The following is a 22,146-nucleotide window of genomic DNA, read 5'->3' on the forward strand; positions in this document are numbered from 1 at the left end:
CGCTGCTCCTCCCACAGAAAACTTGCATAAATGTTTCGTCCAATAGCGATTACCATAGCGATTACTCATTTTCGTGACGTCAAGCACCTCTCGAGTGTTCCAGATAGCTTCACATGTGAAGGGCAGGCGCGCCACGGTACTGTGGACGGAGCTGTCATTCTTTCATAGCTTGTAGCCAAGTATACACATTCCAGTGACGCAGCCATATCTGATAGGCAGCAGCATGCAGTCTTCATCTGACGAAGCTACAGATATTCACTAAATCTCCGCCCACAAAAACCGCAGTTCAACCACTACTTGTGGCTTTTGAATGAATGAATGAATGAATGAATGAATGAATGAATGAATGAATGAATGAAACAACTTTATTTTGATATCCAACTAGTTGCTGATCCGGGCTAGACCGCCCAGATGGAGAACGGACGACCTTGTCTTCCAGTATCCTCCATGGCCTGCTGCAGATAGCCCAGGATTGGTCCAGTATAGATCGGAGCTGAGCAGCGTGTTCTGCCATCCCTCCCGGAGAGGTTCTGGGGAGTCTCTTTGCTGATTGGGGCACCCCCATAAGCATGTGACTTAGGAAGGCCTCTTCTACTTTACATATACTTTAGATATCGATTCTGGGTATAGACTTCTCGGAACATCCTGTGTAGCTGAACAGGTTTGGGATAAGAATCGCTTCTCGGCCTTTTGTGCCTTTTGCGATTTAGAACATAGTTCCCGAGAGACGCCGATGCTGTAAGTTCTCCTCCGCCATGACGTCACAGAAACGAGCGAACGTAACTATAACTGGCGCATTACTCACAGATCCCTTTGAATTGGAAAGCATGTGTCTGCCATTTGATCGTTTCTTAAGTTAAATGCGACTTACACGGCGCCTTGCGAGAGATATAAGTTAGAGTATACTCACCGCAAAAGCGTCCCACTTGGCACGGATAGCCTTTGAGAGTGCCTTTTTGGGCGCGTACAGATCCTGGGAGAACCGAAAGAGAAGCGAGTCAGGGTAAGCCACGTTCGGTCCTGTTCGCTAAACATCGCTCGTATACGCTCGTAACGTTGAAACTTAATTAATTGCCATTAGTTAGAAGGAATCTCCCCAACCATCAGCCGCAATTTGATCTAACCCCCCCCCCCCCCCCCCACCACACACACACACACACACACACACGAGCGCGCGCCTGTGATCACCGTCCAATCGTCCACTGCATCGTCGCGATTGTAAATACACAATGAAATTCGATGAATGCGCAGTTTCGTACACACAAAAGACCTAAGAAATGCGTCTTATATGAATAGTAGGAACTTGGCATACATCAGCATGAAGGGAAGTGCATGCATGAGTCAGCCTTGTCGATCTCGACAAACCAGCGACGAATCGCGATAACGGCCGCAGTGCACGTCACATTGCTAACGGACGCTGTATACGTAAAAGCCTTTTTAGATGCGTGAGAAAAAAAAAGCAAGAAATTAATCTCTGACGCAACCGAAAGCTGCACCAAGTGCGTAAAATACAATTTCAAGTTGTACATGTTTGTTTTTAAGCAAAATGATTCTACCAGCGAGGATTTCTTGTCCTACCAGTAGACCGACCACATCGCTGTTGGGTGACGCTAGCGGTCATTCTTTTACGAGTTTCAACATCAAATTAAAAATATAATTCCTTTTTTTTATGGGGAAAAGCATGCTCGTTGCCGCCGATGTGACGAACGATCTTCTCATTTTCGTCACAATCAGAAAATTTTTTCCGAGCGGTAGACAGTCCCTTTAAGTGAATACCTTCGTTAAGTGTCAAGTGAATACAGACTTCCTGTATTGTTACATAAGCAGTTCTATACGTCGTTTCCCACAATATATTACAACTGCTTGCGATGACCATTTGTTAAAAAATAAACTACAGTCGACCTCCTATTTGTGGTGCACCATGTCGATGTTTCGGTACTCGCTTGTGTTAATTGACTTTATTGTTACTTAAGAAGTTGTATATGAAATTTCCTACAGTATATTACAGTTACTTGCAATGGCCATGTGAGCAAAAATAATATACAGTTGACGTCCTCTTTGTAGTGAATCTTGACGATGGTTCGGCACTCGTTTTTTTACAGGCTGTGGGCGATATTTTGCCTTTGCGGCAACCTCAGAAGAATTAGCCATAGCTTTGGTTGTGTGGCCTGGGTGCGTTTAGGGGATCTTAAGACACTTGGTCAATTACCAGCCGTGCAACTTCTAACAGTAACACGGGGCAGACTGGAATTTCACCATGTTTCACGAACTATCATCAGCATGCATGACTACGCCCACTGCAGGGCAAACGCATCTCCCGTGTTTCGCCCATTAACCCGGCACTGCGCTTGCTGTGGCCGCGTTACCCCCTCAAACTTAATCCCATCTGCCCACCTAACTTTCTGCCTCCTCCTCGCGCGCTTGCCTTGTCTCGGAATCTACTCTTAATGCTCTTAATGCTACTTTTAATGCTACTCTAATGTTACTCTTAATGCTACATGACCTGAAATTTCATGTGCCTATTTGTTCTTGATGTCGACTAAGGTGTCCGTAACGCCCGTTTGTTCATGAACACACTGTGCTGTCGTCTTGTAACTCCTATCATTTTTCCTCCTATGGCTCGCTGCGTCGTCCTCAATTTATGTTGAACCATTCCTAAGCCTCCTGCAGGTTCCTGCACCCTGTAAGTAAGTGCCGGTAAGATGCAGCTGTTGTATTCCTTTCTCTTGAGCGATTATATTGTAGGAAAATGATTAAAGAAAAAACAAGGTCAGGCACAAAATAAACGTTGGTGCATGTGAACGCGGTTCCCCCTAATAGTTCATATACCTATACTATGATCGAAGCAGGCGATTTTTTCGCCTCGGTGAGACAGTTATCGAATGCAGTTATCGCGTTCATTCGCTTGCAAGTCATGAACACTTACGATGTAGTCCAGGAAGTCGCGTGCTTGGTTCTGAAAAATAAGACGAAAGGATTGCTTATAAAACAGAAACGAAAATATAAAAAAGAAGAAATTGACGCGTACTTTTGCATGCGTACAGCAGGGATAAGCGCGGACAGTACAAATACTTAGAGGGCAACCGACATGAAACATTAAACCACTTTGGACTCCCACAGTATTATTTGAGGACTCTATTGTAACTAATTTCGCGATCGTACGTTCATTATTGAAAGAGTGAGCGTAGCTCAAAGATTTATTTTTTGAATTTCGCACCGAAACAACGTGAACGCAAATGTGACGTCAAAGTTTCTCAGTCTTTTTCACATTTTGGGCGTATGAACATGCCAGTGAGTGTTCTGGGTGCAGGGGAGGAGTTTAGGGTGTTTAGTGTAGTGTAGGGGAGGAGTTTAGGGTGCTGCATTCTTATTTCTCTGCTACAGAATTCTTGTGAGCTTCGTATGTGACGCCGTCGGCGTCGTCGTCGTCAACACGAGTGATGCAAAAAATCATCGCATGATGACGTCACCATATTACATCATGACGTAACAGATAATAAGAATTTGTGACGTCACTATGGCGTCACATAACGAAGTCACCGCGTGACATCGTCGCAATTGGTCAAAAGGTGGGCCGATCCCAGAGGCAGAGCAAAACCAGGTGGGGTGCAGAAAGCTTACAATGCCTCCGATATTTGAGGCAGTGCAAAATCTCGTTGGGTGCATTAAAACATTCGGTGGGGAGCGGAGAGGATCAATACATCGACCGAGAAGAAAAAAAGGTGGCTTTGGCCTTCGAGTCGTCTTAGACGAATGCGTAAGGAACCCCGCGAAATTTTTTGTCATAACGATACCTTTTTGTTTTTTTTCTCGTCCTCCAATCGCTGCATGACGTCTTGAAGCTGCAGAGGAAGCAATGACTTTAATGTGTCGTCCAAACGCTCACGCACACACTCACGCACACACTCACGCACACACGCACGCACACACGCGCACGCGCGCGCAATTACTCGTTTGCGTGGCTTTTTCGCAAATGCAGCTAAATAATATATATTCTTTAGCATACGAAACTAGCGTTCTGTATTTTTACAGCCCATAGTGTACACTTTATGAGCTGTGTGGCAGCAAAGGAACGCGGGAAAGGACGAAAACTAATAAAAGCCATGCTTAACCAACACTTACGGTCTTAATTTCTTCCGCAGTCATGCCGGCTTTCTCGAGGCATTTTTTCTCTGAAACGGGCAAATCAGTTATACGTTATACTTGGCATATGCACATCATGGTATTGTAAGATATATATATATATATATATATATATATATATATATATATATATATATATATATATATATATATATATATATATATATATATATATATATATATATATATATATATATTGTCAAGACGTTTATCAACGGGCACTCAGCGACGGCGCACGGCAGCGACACGACAGTCAAAGCGGGGCCGACTCTCTGCACGAGGGGCGTGCTCTCAAAGAGAACGACCCACTGGAAGGCGCTCGACAGGACGACCCATTCATCATCATCAGCCTGTCTACGCCCACTGCAGGGCAAAGGCCTCTCCCATGTTCCGCCAATCAACCCGGTCCTGTGCTTTCTGCTGCCACGTTATACCTACAAACTTCTTAATCTCATCTACCCACCTAATTTTCTGTCTCCCCCCACGCGTTTACCATCTCTTGGAATCCAGTCAGTTACCCTTAACCACCACCGGTTATCCTGCCGACGTGCTACGTGCCCGGCCCATATCCATTTCTTCTTCTTGATTTCAACTATGATGTCCTTAACCCCCGTTTGTTCCCTGACCCACTCTGCTCTCTTCCTGTCTCTTAAGGTTACACCTATCATTTTCCTTTCCATCGCTCGCTGCGTCGTCCTCAATTTAAGTTGAACCCTCTTTGTAAGTCTCCAGGTTTCTGCTCCGTAGGTAAGTACCGGTAAGATGCAGCTGTTATATACCTTTCTCTTGAGGGATAGTGGTAGATTACCATTCGTGATTTGAGAATGCTTGCCGAATGAGCCCCATCCCATCCTTATTCTTCTAGTTATTTCACTCTCATGGTTCGGCTCCGCGGTTACTACCTGTCCTAAGTAGACGTACTCCTTTACAACTTACAGTGTTTCTCCACGTATCGCAAAGCGCTGTTCTCTGCCAAGATTGTTCCACATTACTTTAGTTTTATGCATATTAATTTTCAGACCTACTCTTCTACTTTCCGTATCCAGTTCAGTAATCATGAGCTGTAATTCGTCTCCCGCATTACTCATCAATGCAATTACTGAGTAGGAATGCTACGCTACAATATATATATATATATATATATATATATATATATATATATATATATATATATATATATATATATATAGAAGCGAATCGCTGCAATGAAACTTGCGAAAAACTGCATGAAACAGCAGAGAAGGCGGTGGTGGGGGTGTAACCCTTTTTAAGAATACTCCAGTTACATGTTTGCATAGAATACGCCGATGGAGTAAAGAATGTCCCGGGAAAGCACCCGTATTGAAAATATTGCAGTGATACGACCCCATATACGATCACGAATATATTGTTATGCTGACTACTGAACCAAAAGCTTCTTCTGAAGCAGCTTCTCCTTCCATATAAGTGCTTGTATAAAAATTCCGGCACATCAAGGAGTACGAAGCGCTCGAACGGCCCGGTCAACTATAGGAAACTGTATAGCTCACAAAAGCAGCATAGCTAAACAATTTTCGTACTCCTCAGCGATAAAAAGTCCCTGACATATTCACTGTTACAAGTTCTTTGAAGTTGTGTGTGTGTGTGTGTGTGTGTGTGTGTTTGTTGTTTTGTTTTACAATGAGCCGCCGTGGTAGCGTAGCACGTAGAGTGTCGCGCTGCTAAGCTCAAAGCTCGAGGGCGCGGTTTCGATTCCCGGCCACGGCGACCGCATTTCGATGGGGGCGAAATGCACAGAAGACCCGTGAGACTAGATTTAGGTGCACGTTAAAGAACTCCAGACAGTCAAAATTGGCGGAGCCCTCCACTACGGCGTGCCTCGTAATCATATCGTCCAAACAAATCTATTAGATGTGAAGCATCTTATAGCGGAGTTCAATCCGGTGGTGGTGGTGTGCGGCGTGACCACCCTTACTGCGCATGCGCAAGCCCTCACCACACACCTCCTCTTCCCACTCCACCTCTCCACTTCCCCTCTCCCATCTCCCTTTTCCCTCTCCCCTCCCCTCGCCCTCTGAAACGCGGGCTCTACATGCCGAAACGCTGAGTCGCATCGCCTCGTGGTCCCCTGGGAGATGCTGTGATTTCTGTTTCTTTATTGTTGCGGCCTCTTCGGAAGTTCAGCTAAAATGGCTAAAGCCCCTCACAGCCACCGCAATTGACATTGCTTCGTGCGTGCGATTCGTACGAACTTCGTGTTCCATAGCGTGACGCGCGTTTTTGGGCGTGCGTTGGATCACATAAAATTTGTAACTGGACAGGCCGGAACAAATCCGGGACATATAGCGGTTCCGACCGGGACGACGCGGCACACGGGAAGCTGTATGAAAAGTCGAGACAGTCCCGCAAAATCCGGGACAGGTGGTAACCATATATGTAGAGGCCGTGGTGTAACGTTGAGCGAATTGATGCAGAGCTTAACAAAATATTTGTGGCGCACACTGAGAAAGAGGAAAAACCGAGAGAATTAAGACAGGACAGGGCGACACATTTTGATTGAGAAAGGGGATAGAAAGTGACCCACTATAGAAGAAATATGCTTTAGCAGAGTGTATCGTTGGGCGAGTTGGTGCACAGCTTTAAGGAACGCCGTCGACTAGGGGACGGCGAACGCCGACACCGGCACAGGGTCCGTAAAGACAGCTTTGCTGTAAAGCTAATGGCCGCACTTGCTCACCGATTCGCGCGGCGACCGAGTCGATGTCTTGGCCGAGTGGTGATTTCTGGGGCTTGGAGCCGTCTTCAGCGCAGGCCACGACCAGCAGAGCGACAGCGAAGCACAACCTGAGCACGCCAGCCATGTTGCCGAGAAACCCGGGGCCGGTAGAGGCACGCGCGGTTCTCGTTCCAATGGTTTATATCGACTTACCCACTACGTAAGCTGCCTGGTAGCATAGCGCGGATACAAACGAGGACAGAGATAAACTAGAGTAGAGTAGAGTAGACCCTTGGCACACACCCACGCTGGGGGACTGGCCAAGAACAGGGTAGGTTTAAAAGAAAATTCTTAAATTATAAGTTAGATTTTCTCTATAGAAAGAAGAAAAAAGTAAAAATCGAAGAAGAATTGAAGATATTAAGAATAGATGAATAGGACAGTACGGATATAAATAATGAAGCGGATAATTTGAACCAAAAAGTAAAGCAATTTGGAAAAGCAGAAAAACAGGAGTAAGAATTGGTTCTATAACCTAAATCTCTTTGATCCTTTCAGAAACTCCTGCAAGGCGTCGGCGACCTTTCCCGTCACTGTATACAAAGGACAAAGCCCCAAAATAAAGTACATTCGGTACATTTAAATGTAATGTAATAAGCCGGAAGGTTACACCTAAAGTAATTTTGCGCGAGGTAGAGCATCTATTACAGGAAATGAGATAATGCTCTGTTGTCTCTTGGACTCCGCAAAAACAACAATTAGCGGAAGCTATCAGACCAGCTCTTTGTACATAAAAGATTTAGATATGCATGGAGTCTGACAACGTAGTCGAGTGATCGCGACTTCAATTGCTCACGTTTCGGGTCCGACTGGTCAGGTCCGAAAGAAGAGAAGCCTCGCAATGAATGCAAAAATGAAAATAAAGCCATCACGTGCTTCTTGCAAAGACTTGTCATTGGTCCCCGATTTTTCGGGGGAAAAGGTGGGTTCTTGGAATGCAACATCAGGGGTCTTCGGCCGCGATTATTGTCGATAGCCTGTATGACCATAAACCTGCCCTTTGGACAATGAAGGGCACGACCATCGGCAGGATTTTGTCTTGGGGGGGGGGGGGGGGGCAAAACCACGTTGCATCGCGGCTAGGGGAGAGCGGGGGGAGGGGGTGTAGTTTGGGTGGGGGCAAGTGCTGGTGCGGCTTGAGGGAGACAAGTGCCCCATTTGCACCCCCCCCCTGCCGACGCCCATGATGACGGACCATGTCCGACTGAGTAAAGTTGTGGGACATACTTGGCGCTCCCTTAAGATTATTAAGGGATGGGGGGGACATTAAGGGATGGGGGGACATGTGAATAATGTTCTTTGCATGCCTGCCTGCTTAGATGTGACTAATACCGACTAGTGTTGTCTAAATGATTGCTTTAATGATCATGGTACAGCCAGTGAACAAGTAAACAGTACCATTTATTGGCTAAACTTCTGCCCAAAAGCCCACTCGGCCGGAACTGGCTGTTTTGTACAGCAGTGATGAAAGCTTCATGGCCTTGGCACCAGTTTCGCTGCTTCGCGACCAACGCACACCTGAAAAAAAAAGACATAAATGTAACGTACACGTTTAACAAACAGGCACTGCTTGTCAAGACATGACGTTCTGGTAACTTCGAGAACACTTTGCCTGGTTTTGAGAAGCAGTTTCGCGGTCAATATAAAGAACAAGAGTTCATTTTCTGAGCTATACTGGAGGGGGGGGGGGTAACTATAATAGAGAGTTTTAGTTTAGCGCGCGCAAACCTGTACGTACGCAACGGCCTGCGCGCTGCGTACGTTAGAGTTGAGGCTGTCTCCTACATTTTTAGTTTACCGTACGCAACAACCGAAACGTGGACTGCGTCTAGGCGACAGCACCTTCGTCTCAGTGTGTTTTTCTGCGCCATCTAGTGGCTAAGAAATAAACTACAATAGCCGATCATAGTTGACACAAGTCAAGGCACGAGACAAGGCAAGATTTTACGATGGTGCAAATTTTGTTGAGGTGATCTGTGGTCAACGGTGACGGTTGGTACGACTTCTACGAGGCGAGCAGCAGTGAGGGAGGAAAAATGCCTTCCGAGAGCGGTGGCTTTTGAAGGGCGACTGCAGTCTCGACGACATCGAATATCTCCTACACCTTTGCAGCGATCACTGTCCACTGCACTGGGTCCGGGAACGGGTTCAAGCTACTCACGTAGGCAAGGAGCTCCAAATCGAGGGCAATTTTGAAATGGACGCGGGATTTATTCGCTGCCATGACCGCCGTGCCGCTTGTGCTGCTGTCGGACGCAGCCATTTTGCTTGTCTCGACCGGTCGAGATCTCGCGAGAGAAGCTCCCGTAAGGTACGCAACGGCCGTAGCGGGCGCAACGTAAGCGCCGAGATCTAGCGTGCGCATCTCTTGCGCGCGCAAACGCACGCATCTCTCTTAGGTTCAGCGCATGCGCAGTCTTGCTCTCTCTCACCCGTTGCGTGCGCAAGGCCGTTGCGCGCGCTAAACTAAAACTCTCTATTAATTACGGGATTTTACGTGCTTAAACCACGATATGATTATAACACACGCTGTCATAATTATGGGCGACACTTCGAATTAATTCTGGCCGCACAAGATCTATCCTGAAATACAGCCAACTAATGCATGTTCATAACGCGCAGATATCGCTAATCTCGAACATATGCTCTGGCGGTGCCCCGCGTTACACGGCGGCGAAGTCATCACGCCGTCAAAATGGGGAGAAGCTATTACAAGCTCCGGACTCGAAGCACAACTATGGGCAGTCCAACGGGCCCGCGACGCAGCAGAGAGACTTGGTCTTTCTGTTCCGACGTGGGAGCGGCCCGCAACGTGCTAGGGCGCGTTCCGAGGGACCGAAATAAAGTTTATTCATCCATCCATCCATCCATCCATCCATCCATCCCGGAGTTCTCTAATGTGCACCTAAACCTACGTACACCGGCGGTTCTTTTTTCCTTCCTCTTTTTTTTTTTTTAAATGCATTTCCGCACCTGTAGAAATCCGAAGGATCTCTCTTGTCGTGGATTCCCCTCCAGTACAGAAATCCTGGCGGTGCCCCTGCCTGACTGCAATAAATGCTTCGCACACAGCGACAGTTTTCCTCCGGCAAGTTCGCCCCAAATTATTTTTTCACCGTACTTACTGAAGCACGAACAATCACGGTCTTAGCAAAACAACCCACAGAAGTGCATTCTCTTGTTGCAAGGTTAGCACAGTAAACGCGCGCAGACAGCAACTACTAAGAACTATTCGCTCATTAGTAAACTACAACGTGCACTATGCAGGGTACTCAGGCCAAACAGAAAGTACAGAGTGACCTATACCGCAGCGCACGCCCACGTCACGTAAGATACTCACGGTAAATGCATTCCACTTGGACCGGATGCCTTGAGCGATTTCAGGGGTGGGCGCGTACCGATCCTGTGAGAGGCAAAAGAACCGTATAATATATATGGTGATCCGGGACGTCTAAATGATACTTTTAGGAAAACGTCAGCGAACTTGTTACTCAAGCATAAGCTAGAGACTCATGTATTCCTTTTGAACAGCTGCATGCACGAAGTTTTCTTACATTTAGCTTGAGCTACTGATGGCTAATGTCGACTTATGTTGGCTGAGAGAGATATAGGAATAAAAGCATGGAAAATCGGTGAGCAGAGGCGCTGTTTTCCCACTCTTTCGGGAGAGGGCGGAGGGGGGGGGGGAGGGGCGTGTTGCACACTGCGCCACATGTACATTGAGGGTGGTATAAAAAATAAATGTCATTGTTGTGATCACAATGCGGACACTTACGTACACCCAGCAGCAAAAGTTTACGGGACGTCGGTTCCACAAAAAATGCAATTTGTTTCTTCTCTATTAGTGCGCGATGCTTCTAACCTAGCTGGTGAATGTAGAGGTTCCAATACTGACTACGGGTTGGAACATTTATTTGGAGGATACGTTCCAGGAAAATGCGAGAAAATATAGCTTTCTCGGACATTTCGCGTCCCGTAAGCTTCTGCTTGTACCATACCGTGTACAAGTTCGGAGGAGGGGGCGGGGGGGGGGGAGCAGTCGGGAATTTATTGCTAAGAATCCGTCAGTCACACGACACGCAGCCACAGTAGCAAGAAACAAATGTTGACGGCCTCTGGCGTCACTTTCGTATACACCCTACACTCATAGGCGTACGGAGGGTTCCCCTGCAGGGGGGGGGGAAGGTTCATCGCAGTACCCCCCCTCCTCCTATTAAGTGAATTAAGTCAGCCTACTATATCGCTCTACAGACTTACACAGCTGCCACCAATTACAAATACACACTGCAAGAATATTCTCAACACTATGGATACTAATTATATAACTACGTAGATGAGTTGTACTGCATCATATACTCACAACGTAGTCCAGGAAGTCCAGCTGCCGGTTCTGAAAGGTGAATGCGAAAGAAAAAAAGAAAACGTAGTCAGTTTAGTTGGCTCGCAGATTGAAACAGGAAACAATAAGCACGAATCGGAATGGATCTTATTCCCCGTGTTAATATACTATAGCTATGTCACACAAGGAAACTAAACAAGGAAAGATTTCTGTAGATTCTTTATTACGTTCAACAGATATAATTTATGCTGAGGCACAATTGAATGCCACGCTTGATTTTTGCTGGCGTTTGACTTATATGTGAGCTTAACGTCCAATAACCGGTTACCTGATGATGCGTTCGTAGCTTGGCAGCTCCTATTCGTACCACGTCTATAGAGTACGTAGTTCTGTACGGCTGATACGGTAGCCGATAAACCAATTAATTCCCTGATTAAGTAATGCTTACCTTTGGACGTTATTAACACAAGTAAACCACGTTTAGTTTTGTAATTTTGTGGCTGTATTTCTGAACGTGAGTATGCATGACAACATGCTTAGTAATACGTCCTTATGTATTTTCGTATATTCGTGCATACCCGTCCTGCAAGGACTACAGTGTGGTATTGTGTATGTAACTAACTAACTAACTAACTAACTAGCTAACTAACTAACTAACTAACTAACTAACTAACTAACTAACTAACTAACTAACTAACTAACTAACTAACTAACTAACTAACTAACTAACTAACTAACTAACTAACTAACTAACTAACTAACTAACTAACTAACTAACTAACTAAAAGGTCCATTCGATTCACCGCTGCACAACCTGAACTGGTTCATGGCGGTGCCGTCTGAGTGCCGCCGTCGTGCAGGGAACGTTTCAGAATGTGCAGCAGCAACGAGATGCCGAAACGAATAAGAGAGTGCAGATGTCGTGCAAACCCCCTGCTACGGTCGGCTTTCTCGCTAATTGTGGTGGTTGTGATTCGTAAAAGTCGCCACCGCTTACGTTGCTTGGCATTTGAAACTACCGGAAAACATTCGCTGACGTACTCGTTGGACGCCGTTAAAATAGACACGAATGCAGTCGGCTTTGTCGTCTGCTGCAGTTCCAGCCATCTTGTGCTGCACGGACTCGGCACTACCTCACGAGTAGGTGCAGGGAATTCGTGAACTAGCCTTGCACGACGGCTGCACTTTTTCGAAACGAATAACTCGAACTCGGTGCCGACGCCGCCATGTTGAACTCGTGAAACGAATGCCGGAGTGCAGCGCCACCGTGAACCGGTTCACGAAGTGCAGGTGAATCGAATGGACCTTAAAGTAATCAGTAGAAAAAGACTCACCACGTTCTGGGATCCCACTTCTTCCGTAGCTCGTACGCGGACGTCTACTACCTGGAATGAATGAATGAATGAATGAATGAATGAATGAATGAATGAATGAATGAATGAATGAATGAGGAAGCGGCCACGAAGTCCTCACAGTCCAATAAGTTGACTACACCTCCAAGCAAGGTCAAGGAATCGCTTGATAGAGAAGCTATCGATTCGTTATGGATTCTTTTCAATTTGCCTAGTTAATTGTCAGTTGTTTGTGCTGATAGAATTGAAATGAATTGAAAACAAGTTTGTTTGGTCGTGCTGATGGAGTCGAATAATTTCTCGCGGGCATCTGTGCACAGGCCACTGTATGTGCCTCCCGAGCTAACGTCGTATGTAAACATGCGCTTTCTATACGGTCTTTAGCGCACGCGCTAATGCAACACACGGACACTGTGACAAACAAACAAACAAACAAACAAACAAACAAACAAACAAACAAACAAACAAACAAACAAACAAACAAACAAACAAACAAACAAACAAACAAACAAGCAAGCAAACAAACAAACAAACAAACAAACGAACGAACGAACGAACAAACAAACAATCAAACAAGTAAACAAACAAACAAACAAACAAACAAAGAAACAAACAAACAAACAAACAAACAAACAAACAAACAAACAAACAATGTATTGCGACTGTACGTACTGTCGTTATTTCTTCTGCAGTGAACTGAGCTTCTTGGAAACATCGTTGTTCTGAAACATAAGTTGAATGCTGTGTTAGAAAAAAAGAAATAAATACAAGGGCATCGAAATCCCGTCGATCCGTGACAGAAATGCACAATTAAAATGGCACTTGCTAGGTGAGAGCGCGTAAGTGCGCGTGGTGAGGTGTTTAAGAAGTGAGGTTCGGATACCATCGAAATTAAGTCGTCTCTAAACCAGAAGTTATATATGCAGTTAAGCCGCTCAGAAATGAATTAATTACTCATTAATCTGGAAACGAGAACATACTCATTGCACGACATGATTTTTTTCTTGCATGTCTGTAACAAATTATTTTCTTACACGGACTTTTCTAAAAATCTCGCGCACGGGGTGCGATTCCTTTCAATTTTCGACACCACGGAAGACGGGATAAGAAAGAAACGGGACAACAACAATGATAGAGCTGAAGAAGAAAGAGAGATAAAAAAGAGAAAAGAGGGGGGGGGGGATACACCCTAAGAAAGAAAAAAAAGAGTCCTTGACTCTTTTTTGTGAATCCTTACTTGCTCGGGCCCTTTAAGGAGACTCTCGTCGGAGAGTCGTGAGACTCTAAAGAGAATCATATACGTGACAGAGTCATATGAATCACCGAAAAGAGTAACACATGCTGTTTCTTTTTCGTCGAGTGCAGTGTGTAAAGAGAAAAGAGAGCGCGCGCGCGAAGGTTTACCGGAGTAGAAAACCTACTCGCGCATAGACGCTGCTGTAGATACATCAAGCCACAAATTTGCATTTCTTCTTCGTTATTCGGCGTTCACACTTAATGGACAAATATTCAAGCTGACGTGTTCGTTTAAACTGCGAATAACAAAAATTAGCGCACATTAGCCCTGTAGCGCACACTCCCCAGTCCCCTGTGAACGCCCGGGTTAAGGCCGTTCAACATGCATATTCAGGTACAGTGACTTAACTACTCACCCATTTGCTCGAAAAGCCTTGCGATGCCGCCAGGCCCTTGCGCAGGGGCACTCGATTCATCGGTAGGTGCGGCGCACGCACCGGCGACCAGGAATGCAACCGCGGAGCACAACGCGAGCGTGGAAACCATGTTGCCGAGTGTTGTTGGGGCTGGAGTCCGAAAGATGACAACGCTAGCGGTGCAATCGCCATTTACCGACCTCGCGTCTCTTTATACAAGTGTCAGGAGGCCGAGCGTCGACCACTCACGTTACACCTCAACAAATCCGTGCACCTCGGTGGAAGTTGCCAGTCCCATCGGCCAATCAGGAGCGCGTGAGTCTAGAGTACTGGCTGTGTAAAGATCACCTCTTGTTTGCTGATATCCTTAGCCCGCGATACCGCTAGATTTCAAGAACTGCATAAGTATTGCTTCTATAGTGCACGGCGGGCGAAATTTCGTATTGTCCTCCGCAGAAATGCAGCCACAGTTAATCTCACTCCTGATTGGCCGAAGGGATCCGCGCAAGTTTCACTGCACTGCACAGAACTGACGAACAGATTGCTAGGCCCTCGGTGCTTATCGAAACGCCACGTGCGCAAGATCGCACGCGCTGCCTCTTTTTCAAGGATTGCCTTGGGCTGTCTCTTCCAACACGGGGCAAAACCCGCGCGTATCTCCTAGCGGATGCTCTGCTGTTTGACAGGTGCACGTATCTTCCTAGGCTCTTATAACAAACGATTGTTTACCGGCAATCGATGCATCATGAGCCATGGGTTTGACTGTTCTGAGCGACAAATAAAAAAAGAAATTTCCAATGACGACGGCTCTTTCATGTAGAGAGAGACAGATACAGGATTTTCCGGAGGAGGGGTCAGCTTATGGGAAGTCTGATACATGAAGCTCAATATGGGGCGTCAACACCCCTACCCAACAGGGCTTCGACGGGGGCTATTTTGTATGGCGTCGATCTTTTTCTGCGCTGTTGCAACTGTTACACCTGGATAAAACAAAGAAAGGAAAGATCAGACACACATGGTTCTGGTCTCTCCATGTTTTTCTTTTTTGTCCAGGTGTAAGTACAGCAAAATGACGAATCCAAATACTTGGCCTGTGTAATGAAAATTTAAGGGAAACCTAACGAGGGCGCGCACGAGGCCACGCGATGACTCGGCAGTCCCCCTGCCCCGCGGGGAACCCTTGCTTACGTTCAATGAGGTCACGAAACACTTAACTCTATCTGTCAAGACGGGTATTCCCCCTCCGGCACGGTGCCTCGTTACGGGCGTAACCTTGCATTTCTTCGTGCTATATACCCTGAAAGGTATACCAGTGCGGACTGCCCTGCCTGTGAACTAACGGCAACATTGAACCATGTGATATGGGAGTGCGAAGCCGTCGGCTCCGCCTTCAGCGAGAACAATTGGGCGGCCCTCTTGCGCAGCCTTGAACTCAACGACCAAACCACTAGACCAAACCTTGGCAGTCCAGAGTGCCCGCGATCGGACCGTCAATGAGCTCGGCTAGCTCGGCTGGCGGTCCCTATACGTGGGACTAGCCGAGTGGCGCGGGGTCTCCCCCATCTCCCCTGCGTCTTCTCTGGTCCTAAATAAAAGCCCACTCATCTCACCTCACCCCTGACAGAGAAATCTTTGTGTGCGACTTTTCTACCGTAATTTGTAGCCTTGAGTCTGGGAATGCCGAAATTGCCAAAATTGAATCGTAAGTGCTCAAACGTATCGTACAATTAATGCTAGCTCGCTAATTGTGACCACTTTTAGCGTTCCTTCGAAACGCCCGCCTAAAAATGTAAGAAACTAGCGCCCCGCAGTGGGGGAGCGCCTAAGACCGCGTGCACTCAAGTTTTGGTGACGTTGACAGCGCAGTTTTCAAATCGGGGCCCCGCGCGCAGTAAAGGATTAAACGATATCGTTGCCGCGGGCCACGGACCACGTGGTCCGTGGTCCAAATCAACGGCCCACGTCCTTCGACCAAGGACCTTTGGACCACGTCCGTATCCGCCCGTGCATGTAGAGCGTATAGAAATTGAGCACTGAAGGGCATCTCTCCAAGCCGACCTCCACACTTGCCCTCTCCCTATAGGCGTGCGCACAGGGGGGGGGGGGGGCAGGGGGGGCGAATCATCTAAGAGGGGGGGGCGCAAAGTCTGCCCCGCACATTGACCCTTCTAGTCACCTAAGAGTAGGGGGGCGCCGCCAAATCTGCCCCATACATTGACTTAGTAGGGTGGGGGGGGCGCCGCGATGAACCTTTCCCCACCCCCCTAATGGGGAATCCCGCGCACGCCTATGCCTCTCCCCCTTCCTCACCTTGTCCCCGGGAAAAAATGTTTCGTTTCATAAAATGTTTGTCGCTTATAAGGTCTTCACGCATTCACTAAGTGGTCCCGTAGGAGTCTAGAACGTCGGGACGTCTTCTTGGCAATTGCCGTTTCATTACTGGAAGAAAAACTAAAGGTTTAAGAATTGGTGTTTGGATTTCGCGCCGATACCTCAAAGCCGGCAGTGCGCCGCGCTTCAGCCTGGCGTCACGTATGTATTTCAAAGCTTTTCTGTTTTTCTTTTCTTTAAATCACATTTTGGGCTGTTTCTTCTTGATCAACGTTCCCTAATAACTTATGTCGTTGGACCTTTTATAACACAAGAACTATTGGCGTACGTAGCCGGATGGGGGTGTGCAACCCTTCAGAAAATTTTCAATTTTGCATGTGTTTACTCGCACACGCAAACATACATAAAGGGTTATTGAACACCCCTCCCAACCTGAAAAAAATCTCTGGCCAAGCCCCTGGCATTGGGGTACGTCATCAAAATCTGCGACATCACGCGTTCAGCTGGTGCGTATGGAAACTTCAAGTGGTGGCGCCCGCCAACATTCTTTTAGATGCGAAGTATCTTACGGCGGAGTTCAATCCCGTGGTGGTGGTGGTGTGCGGCGTGACCACCCTTACTGCGCATGCGCATACCCTCTCCACTCCCCTTCCCCTCTCCCATTTATCCCACTCATCTCCCCCTTTCCACTATTCCTCTGAAACGAGGGCTAGATATGCCGAAGTTCTCTCCTGCGCAACGCCGCGATGAGCACCAGCGCATGCGCGTCCCCTCTCCCTCTCCTCTCCTACGCTGCCCCCCTCTCGCACGCCTGCCGACCGCGTTCCCCGCTCGCCCTGTGAGAATTAACGGCCAGGCTAGAGGGAACACAAGACGCGCGTAGCGTTCCTCTTCGCGTTCCACGACGCGAGGTTGGTAGCATGCCCAAAGAATCGCCAACGGAACGCGATCGTGCAAGTACTCCGACTTCGCATCGCCTCATGGTCCCCTTTAGCGGGAAATGGTGTAATGTTTCCCCCTACAACTTTTCTTGCCTACCAAATGTCTTCTCGTGATAGCAGTGGTGTTATTTGGTATTGTGGAGGGCAATATATCAATTCAAATTAAATTGTTTTTCTCTTTAGTGTGTAAAATATGCTGCAATGACTTGTACTTTAGTCATTAGTATCTCCCCATTTATGCATCCATATAAGCGACTATATTTAATAAATAAATTTACAAAATGTAGAGCAGAGGCATCAACTGTAGTGCGAGTTCTGAAGTGTGCCCCCCCCCCCCCCATGCGCTCACCTGTGGGGCGGGGGGGCACCCCTGCCCCACCTGAAGACACACCTATGGCTGTATGGTACATTCACGAGCGAGGAGCACAAGGACCTATAGGCTCGGCTAGTAACAAAGCTTTCTTATTTTCTTGTTTCGATAGCAGGCGGTTCTACTTTAACGTAATATAATATAAATTTAGAAAAACAATATTTTGTAGGCTATGTCTTCTAGAGTCGGTTACAACGTAAGAATAAATAGACGCTCCGCCCACAACCGTTGCTGTTCCATCAAGACGGTATTTGCATACATGCCCCGTCCAATCGTCCTTGCTTATTTGCGTGACGTCAAACACCTCTCACGCATTTCAGGCAGGTGACTTCCACCCCCAGACACATGTTCGTGTCACTGGTTTTCAGTCGAAAACTCGAACTTCCCGCCAAACTTCAGCAAATATTCCGACACCACGGCTCAGCCAAACGTAATATTTTAAGTAGGGACGACGAACCTTTAATTCTTAATATGCGTCCTATTTGCATTAGCAGCGAAACAGTAAATCCGGTTAGAGCGGAAACTACCTAGCAGGACTGACTTGCACACCTCAATGACAGGCGCGTCGCAGTTCTGGGCGCGGAGCTTTTTTATTTATGCTTAGGTTGTAATCGACTATAGTGCTCTTCCACGCATATTTAAACGGGACACGACGATGCGCGATTTTTGAAAATAAATATAGGCCACTCGCGAAACCAGGCCGGCCTGACAGAGCGTCTCTTTATCACACGTGACCTAAACTACCGGATAGACTTGCATACTAGCGGCACTTGTTAGATGTGACTAACACCGACTAGTGCGTGATTTCAACTGTTGCAACGCAAGCATTGTATACGAAAGAATAAGATTTAAGGGCTCATTTTGCTTTCTTTGACACATCCATAATGAAAACCAACATACAATATGCCAAGGAATGTATTGGGGGCGTAAGTTATTTGTAGTCCTAATTGTATTGCAGTAATTAGAGAAATCAAAGCTGACGAAAACACAACTTGCCGTCGGCAGGGACCGAACCTGCAGCCTTCAGATAACGTTATCCGAAGGTTGCAGGCAAGTTGTCTTTTCGTAACCTTTAATTTCTCCAATTACTGCAATACAGTTAAAGGACTACAAATAACTTATGCCCCCAATACATTCCTTGGCATATTGTATGTTGATTTTCATTAAAACATTGCACTTGCTACAGATGTGGCTAGTGTTGGTTAAATGATTCCTAACTATGGTTTTCAACTGTTCTTCATACAAGCTCACTACGATAATAGAGTTGTCTAACATTTTTATTTTTTATTACTGCATATGTGCAAATAAACAAATAGCAGTGTTTTAAGGATTTTTATCGCCGAAGCCCTCGAATATGATCGCATGCTTGTGTCGGGGCGGCCGGTGGTCCAGTGCCCGGCATATAAGGAAATTACAATTTGCTACTTATTCAATTTCTCTTGCTCTTTATTTTGTTAAACCATTGCATCGGCCGATTCATGGCCGATGCCCCAGAGTGAGCTACGCCAGCAGGTCACTAAGGAAGCAAGCAAGCAAGCAAGCAAGCAAGCAAGCTCAGGCCATCAATCAGCGAGGCAAACAGCTCCAGTGTTTGTCTGCCTCTCACTCTCTATGATATATCATGATACAGCCAGTGAACAAGTAAACATCATCGTTTATTGAAAAAAAAAAAAAAAAAAACTGCACAGGAGTCCACTTGGAACTGGGTGTTCTGTATGGCAGTGGTGAAAGCTTTATGGCCTCCTTGGCACCAGTTACGCAGCTAGCCACCCTAACGCAGCTTTGCGACCAACGCACTCCTAGAAAAAAAAAAAAAAAAAGAAGTAATGTAGAAGTTTACCGAACAGGAACTGCTTGTGAAGACGTGAAGTTCTGGCAACTTCCAAAACACTTTGGGTTTCACAAACAGTTTTGGGGGTCAATATGAGGAACAAGAGCGCATTTTCTGAGCTATATTGGAGGGGGGGGGGGGGCTTAATTATAATAATTACGGGGTTTTACGTGCTTAAACCATGATATGATTATGAGGCACGCTGTAATGGGCGACACTTCGAATTAATTTTGGCCTCCCGGAGTTCTCTAATGTGCACCTAAATCTACGTACACCGGCATTTCCATTTTTTTTCTTTTAAATGCATCTCCGCACCTGTAGAAATGCGCAGGATCTCACTTGTCGTGGATTCCCCTCCAGTACAGAAATCCTGGCGGTGCCCCTGCCTGACTGTAATAAACGCTTCGCACACAACGACAGTTTTTCTCCGGCAAATTCGTCCCACATTATTTTTTCACCGTACTGACTGAAGTACGAACAATCATGGTCTTAGCAAATGGCAGATGGGAACCCACAGAAGTGCATTCTCTTGTTGCAAGGTTAGCACAGTAAACGCGCGCAGACAGCAACAACTAAGGACTATTCGCTCATTAATAAACTACAACGTGCACTCTGCAGGGTACTCAGGCAAAACAGAAAGTACAGAGTGACCTATACCGCAGCGCCCGCCCAAGTCACGTAATATACTCACTGTAAATGCATCCCACTTGGACTCGATGCCTCGAGCGATTTCAGGGTTGGACGAGTACCGATCCTGCGAGAGGCAAAAGAACCGTATAATATATATGGTGATCCGGGACGTGTAGATGATACTTTTAGGAAAACGTCAGCGATCTTGTTACTCAAAGGTAAGTTGGAGACGTGTGTATTCCTTTTGAACAGCTGCATGCACGAAGTTTTCTTACATTTAGCTTGAGCTACTGATGGCTAATGTCGACTTATGTTGGCTAAGAGAGATATAGGAATAAAAGCAAGGAAAAACGGTGAGCAGAGGCGCTCTTTTCCCTCTCTTTCGGGAGAGGGGGGAGAGGCGTGTTGCACATTGCGCCACATGTACACTGAGGGTGGTTAAAAGGTTGGTACAGAAAATAAATGTCATTGTTGTGATCACAACGCGGACATTTACGTACACCCAGCAGCAAAAGTTTACGGGACGTCGGTTCCACAAAAAATGCAATTTGTTTCTTCTCTATTAGTGCGTGATGCTTCTAACCTAGCTGGTGAATACCGACTACGGGTTGGAACATTTATTTGGAGGATACGTTCCCGGACAAAGCGAGAAAATGTAGCTTTCTCGGACATTTCGCGTCCCGCAAGCTTTTGTTGTTCGGTGGGTGCCATGTTCCATACCGTGTACAAGTTCGGAGGAGGGGCCGAGGTGGGGGTGGTGGGGAGGGGGTGGAGGATTAGGGAATCTATTGCTGAGAATCCCTCAGTCACACGACACGCAGCCACAGTCACAATAAGAAACAAATGTTGACGTGTGGTATATATAGTTCCAGTGAATTGCTGCGAAGGTATATACCTTCGGTATATACCTTCGCAGCAATTCACTGGAACTATCATTTCACCTGGATCGACCACCAACAACGCCGTGGATAATGAGCTAAAAACACAGGTAGCCAACCACTGGATCAATGAATGCGCATTATGTCAAATCTGGATGTTAAAGTGCAACCGTTGTAAGCAACTGTTCTGCGGTCGTAATAGTGCTGCTCGCAAGGTTTCCTTTCTGGTGATAACTACAAGTCAGCCCGCTATATCGCTCTACAGACTTACACAGCTGCCACCAAATACAAATACACACTGCAAGAATATTCTCAACACTATGGATACTAGTCATAGGCGTGCGCACAGGGGGGGCAGGGGGGAGGGGCGCCCCCCCCCCTAATCACCTAAGAGGGGGGGGGGCAAAATCTGCCCCGTACATTGACCCTTCTAGTCACCTAAGAGGGGGGGGGAGGCAAAATCTGCCCCATACATTGACTTAGTAGGATGGGGGGGCGCTGCGATGAACCTTTGCACCCCCTAATGGGGGTGCAAAGGTCGCACGCCTATGATACTAATTATAGCTACGTAGATTAGTTGTACTGCACCGTATACTCACAAGGTAAGCCAGGAAGTGCAGATGCCAGTTCTGAAAGGTGAATGCGAAAGAAAAAAAGAAAACGTAGTCAGTTTACTTGGCTCGCAGATTGAAACAGAAAACAATAAGCACGAATCGGAATGGATTCTATTCCCCGTGTTAATATACTATAGGTCACACAAGGAAACTAAACAAACAATGCACTTATGCATTGCGTGATCCAGCCAGTTGGAAATACTGAAAGTCAGTCGAAGTAATTCTTCAACAAGTAGTTTTCACCTTTACACGGTAAACATTCCAGTTTGACGTCTATCACAAAAGATGCAAACGTGAGGACGTCCGTTAT

General features: G+C 46.6%; 1 protein-coding gene across 1 annotated transcript; it reads right to left on the bottom strand.

Annotated features, from left to right (window-relative positions):
- Nucleotides 1-8,278: 8,278 nt before the first annotated feature.
- LOC119389821 (uncharacterized) lies at nt 8,279-14,553 on the bottom strand. The gene is made up of 6 exons (XM_037657217.2): nt 14,242-14,553; nt 13,262-13,311; nt 12,572-12,622; nt 11,259-11,288; nt 10,239-10,301; nt 8,279-8,416 (listed from the first exon to the last, which is right to left on the bottom strand). Exons 1-6 carry the CDS (start codon nt 14,369-14,371, stop codon nt 8,372-8,374), a joined length of 369 nt encoding a protein of 122 aa, XP_037513145.1. The 5' UTR covers nt 14,372-14,553; the 3' UTR covers nt 8,279-8,371.
- Nucleotides 14,554-22,146: the final 7,593 nt, after the last annotated feature.

Source organism: Rhipicephalus sanguineus, chromosome 4, assembly GCF_013339695.2.
Source record: "Rhipicephalus sanguineus isolate Rsan-2018 chromosome 4, BIME_Rsan_1.4, whole genome shotgun sequence".
Taxonomy (NCBI): Eukaryota; Metazoa; Arthropoda; class Arachnida; order Ixodida; family Ixodidae; genus Rhipicephalus; species Rhipicephalus sanguineus.

What these genes read in the sequence shown, in the direction of transcription:
- LOC119389821 (XM_037657217.2), bottom strand. Translation starts at nt 14,371, where the DNA reads ATGGTTTCCACGCTCGCGTTGTGCTCCGCGGTTGCATTCCTGGTCGCC. An exon ending in AAGTGGGATCCCAGAACGTG is followed by an intron (nt 11,289 to 12,571) that starts GTGAGTCTTTTT and finishes TTCACCTTTCAG; the next exon opens with AACCGGCAGCTGGACTTCCT. An exon ending in TGGACTTCCTGGACTACGTT is followed by an intron (nt 10,302 to 11,258) that starts GTGAGTATATGA and finishes TGCCTCTCACAG; the next exon opens with GATCGGTACGCGCCCACCCC.